This window comes from Eptatretus burgeri, chromosome 17 (assembly GCF_056783735.1).
Source record: "Eptatretus burgeri isolate ZD-2024b chromosome 17, Ebu_testis_v1, whole genome shotgun sequence".
Lineage (NCBI taxonomy): Eukaryota > Metazoa > Chordata > Myxini > Myxiniformes > Myxinidae > Eptatretus > Eptatretus burgeri.
In genome coordinates this window covers 37,265,548-37,269,768 of record NC_140977.1, presented here as the reverse complement: position 1 = coordinate 37,269,768, position 4,221 = coordinate 37,265,548, and the positions used below count along the sequence as shown (strand labels likewise).

The window sequence follows — 4,221 nt, the reverse complement described above, 5'->3', positions numbered from 1 at the left end:
AGCTTTGATAGGATAGCATACCTTTAAAAGGAGTGTTAACAGTGGCACATTTTCTGGAAAGAAGGAAACAAGTCAATTCAGTGCTTTCTTGGACACAGACCTTAGAAAGTTGCAGGCATTAACAGCACTTGGTGTTGGCACTGAGATTCCTCAATGGATTTTCCATCAAATTTAAAGATTTGTTTGTTTGCTGCACAAGACCCACAGCAGAGTCTGAAGATGCATCAGAATTGAGATTGATGCTGTTTGCTCAGCTTGGTAAAGATGGCCAACAATTACCACCTACAACTGGAACTTTGATTCCACACATGGCAAGAGCCCATTACATGTCACTGGTGTGCAAGTCATCAAGACACCCATACCCAGAGCTTCCTCCAGCTACAAACTACTATTGGGAGAACATCAAGGGACAGCTGCAACCAATTCTCTGCCTAAATCTATCTGCTCCAGAAGCCCTGTTGGAGTTACGAAGTTGCAAGTGCATAACTGGATGCAAAAACAATTGTTGCAAGGGTTGCAATAATGGACTAGTTTGTTTGGATATGTGGCTGTGATGACAGCTGCCAAAATGCTGAATAAGATGAACTCCAGTTTTGACATTTATTACAAGTACCTTGAATAATTTCATTGTTAACTTTTTCATTCAAATTTGCCAAATGCTTTGCATTACCAAAAAATGAGTTCCCTATAAATGTGGGTCCCAACTGCATGGTTCCTTGGGGTTGAAGGATAAAAGTGTCACCAACATTATTATATATATATATATATATATATATATATATATATATATATATATATATATATATATATATATATATATATATATATATATATATATATAGTATCTCAGAGGAACATTTTGGACTCTGTCTGATGTGTCGAGGAGGTTAACTCATTAAATTATGGTCCAAAGGTAGATTTCACATTTGGCTGTCCTTGACTTTGAGCTATGTTTACCATATTACTTCACAATGTCAGGACTATCTCTAAGTATCAAAACTTTGAGTTTCAAGATAATCCAGCTGTTGGTTGCCAAGATTTTTACATTTCAGCAAGTGGTTAACACTAGACTGTAAATATTATGTAAGAATATGGCACCATCTTTCATGACATCATTTATCAGGCAACAAGATGAATTTACCTTTACGAGTACCATTAAGGTAGAACAACAAAAAAAAATTGCTTATAGCACAACTTTTAAAGTGCTTGAACAAATGCTACTGATGTATGTTCAGAAATGTCAAATTAATGAACGGACAACAGGCAAAATTTTATTGAAAATATCAGAGATAGAGAAAAAGTCTTGAGAGGACATTTTGAAGTCCCAAGCGGTTTTGAAAAAAGAAAACTCAGGGTGGGGGGGCGCAAGACCAGCCCCCCCCCCAAGTGCAGTTAGAGTTAAGATGAATGAAAAAAGCCAGAACCATTCAGGCCCATTGTTTATGTTTGCACAGACTCAGAATATCAGATCCCAGTGCTGTGAGTAATGACGTCATGTGATTAATGTTCTTCAAAATTTATTTCCCGCACCAAAGCACAAATTTACAGAGACAAATGTGTTGCCAACTCCAATCCAGAGAATTCTTTTAAACGAGGCTTTGGCAAACGTATGAGTTAAAACAACATTTCAATATTGCAATAAAAACCTCCAGATTTGCAAGTGAATGCAAAAGACAACAGTGGAAGCACAAATTTTATTGCATCGATGTAAAATAACAATGGATCTTGGTTTTGGCGTCAAAAATATTACTTTTAAAAACATCCATTCACAAATGTGCCTGCAGAATCAATTGGATAATCAGACGTTGTACATTCTCACATTGGAGAAAAATGAAGAACCCTTACAGGGCCGATTATGTTCTCAATTCAGCAGGATCATTTTAGAAAAATAAAATGGCATTTTGATTGCAAATAAGACGATAGTCGTCGTAGAAAAATTTACCTGTGGTTGGCACCAAATGAAACGATGAGGTATTAAGTTCGCCATTCACAACAGGTGTATACCTGCAAACAGTGCTTATAGATATCTGCCTGCAAAGAGCGAGGTCTGTCTCTGCTTAAGCATGCTAAGGAAACTGGCTTTGAGCAGTCAGTGGATGTGGACTCGCTTCATTGCCAACACAGAACATCTGCTCGTGCACACACCAAATAACATCTGTAAAAGAGGAATCCACATGCCTCGTGCTCAGCATCTTTTGCAGGTAGAAACCTTTATCGTCAGATTCGTGGAATTGTGTCTTAAAGATACAAATGCAAGCATCCTTTAAAACTACCCAAAGACCCCAAAACAAAAGCACTGTGATATTTAATGCAAGCGAGTGATCCCCAGCAAGAAACCACTCGTCAGAGCAAGTCCTAACATAACACCACGGCCGACTAATACAAAAAAAAAACAAAATAATCATATTTTACACCAACCATATTGCACCTGTTCAATGAAGCAAATTTATTTTTTTTTTTTTTTTTTTTTTTTTTTTACATCAACACCATCGTGCGTGTATGCGTGCACTTCACAAAGCCGGAATGGATCGAAGAATGTCGCAAATGTTTGGCCCTGGTCACATTCAAAAATATATTACAAAAGCATTTCCCTGCACCTGTATAAGAGCAGACAAGGAACCGCTCATCAAGTCTACTTCGTACTGCAAGAGAGTTTACGGAAATCCATGCCTCGCTACACGAAAAACGGTTACCGTATCTTTCGCAAAATATAACACGGCCTGCTAAAGTCTCGAGTTTTGTTATTTTAGTTTTTTTGAAAGGGTTTAAAAGCTATCGGCAAGCCCTTAGTGGAGAATGAAAAATAAATCTGTGATCATTAAACTGCTGCTATTCATTATCACCACCACGATCGAGGAAGAATGGTGGAATCTTGTACGTTCACAATAATTGTGGAATCAATGATCACCCACTCCCCCTCTTCCCCCAAAACCTATCATTCCGCCTTCCCCTTTCTTAATCCAACATTTTCAGAGTACATATTATACAGATAGCTCCTTTTCAAAGTGCACACGAATGTATGTTATAAAACCAAATGCAATATAGATGTGCAATACAATACCACTGTAAAGTCTCATTAATAGGAGGTCTCAGACAAATCTTTCCAAAATAACAGCAAAAAACAATTAATATATTTTGCTGAAACTTTCTCAAAAACAATCTCCAAGACTCTCCTCTTAACAAGACTCTTCTGTGTTAATCACAAAATTGGACTTGATTATTTTTTTTCCTGTACTTAGAAAACTTTCAAGGAAAATTAAATAAAACACTCACATGTGCTGCTGCCTAAAGAGTACCTTCTCACTCCCCTCGACAAAAACATAACAGTAGTTTGGCAAAGTAGAAAAGCAACATCATTTAAAGCAGATATTACAAATCCGCAAAGAGCCTATAACCTCATTTCTTTCTTTCCATTTTCCATTTTTGAAGTTTTTTCTCTATTAGTTCTGCGTTACAATCTTGCAATCAGCATTGCCTCGATCGACTTTGCTGGTGTGTTGTCACATTATCAGAAAGTGGGGAGAGAGAGAGTCTGTAAACATAATTGCAAGTATCATTTGGGCTTGTCACATGGCTGTTACAGTGGTGAAGACAACATGGTAACTATAAGTGTCAATTTCAATGTCCTCCACGACAAGTTACAGTTTTGTTCATAATACTGTGTTAATGTCATTGCTTGGTATTCAATTTCAAAGAGGAAGCAACCACCACCCCCCCACCCCCACCACTCACAACACCCAAGGAAAACGTAACAAGAAAGGTGTATGCAAGAGAGGTACACAAGGGAGTTGCCAGAAGGTCTTCCTATCCTCATCTCCAGTTTAGCTGGGAAGTGAAGTGCCGTTGATATATTTATTCTCAGAAGATGAGCGAGGCTGCTGTGTGACAGTAGCATCTGTAGGAAGCATGAAAACAAATAAATGAGTGGAACTAGCCGCAGCAACAACAGTGGGGTAGTCAAGAAGGCGTGGAGGGAGAAGCCTGAAAAAATAGAAATAAATTAAAAAACTGAGAAGTGTCACTTCAATTTGCCGACCAAACACAGAACTAACTGGAGCGAAGTCGATGGCATGCCATCAGACATCCCCATACTTTCCACCCAAGGCAAAGCTGAAAGATGGTTCACCAGGAATTACCCAGTATCAAATTTGAGTTAAAAAAGAAAAGAAAAAAATCTTCTGTTTTCCCCCATGACCCCAGGCCCCTACCCCTGAGGTATGA

General features: G+C 38.2%; 1 protein-coding gene across 2 annotated transcripts in view; it reads right to left on the bottom strand.

Annotated features, from left to right (window-relative positions):
• Nucleotides 1-1,680: 1,680 nt before the first annotated feature.
• Nucleotides 1,681-4,221, bottom strand: part of LOC147009778 (dnaJ homolog subfamily C member 5-like) — a 21,552-nt gene continuing 19,011 nt past the window's right edge. For both annotated transcript variants that reach the window (XM_085860878.1, XM_085860879.1), the window contains one exon: nucleotides 1,681-3,895. In XM_085860878.1, the coding sequence (XP_085717004.1) occupies nucleotides 3,822-3,895 (74 nt within the window). In that variant the 3' untranslated portion in view covers nucleotides 1,681-3,821. The remainder of the gene's footprint in view (nucleotides 3,896-4,221) is intronic.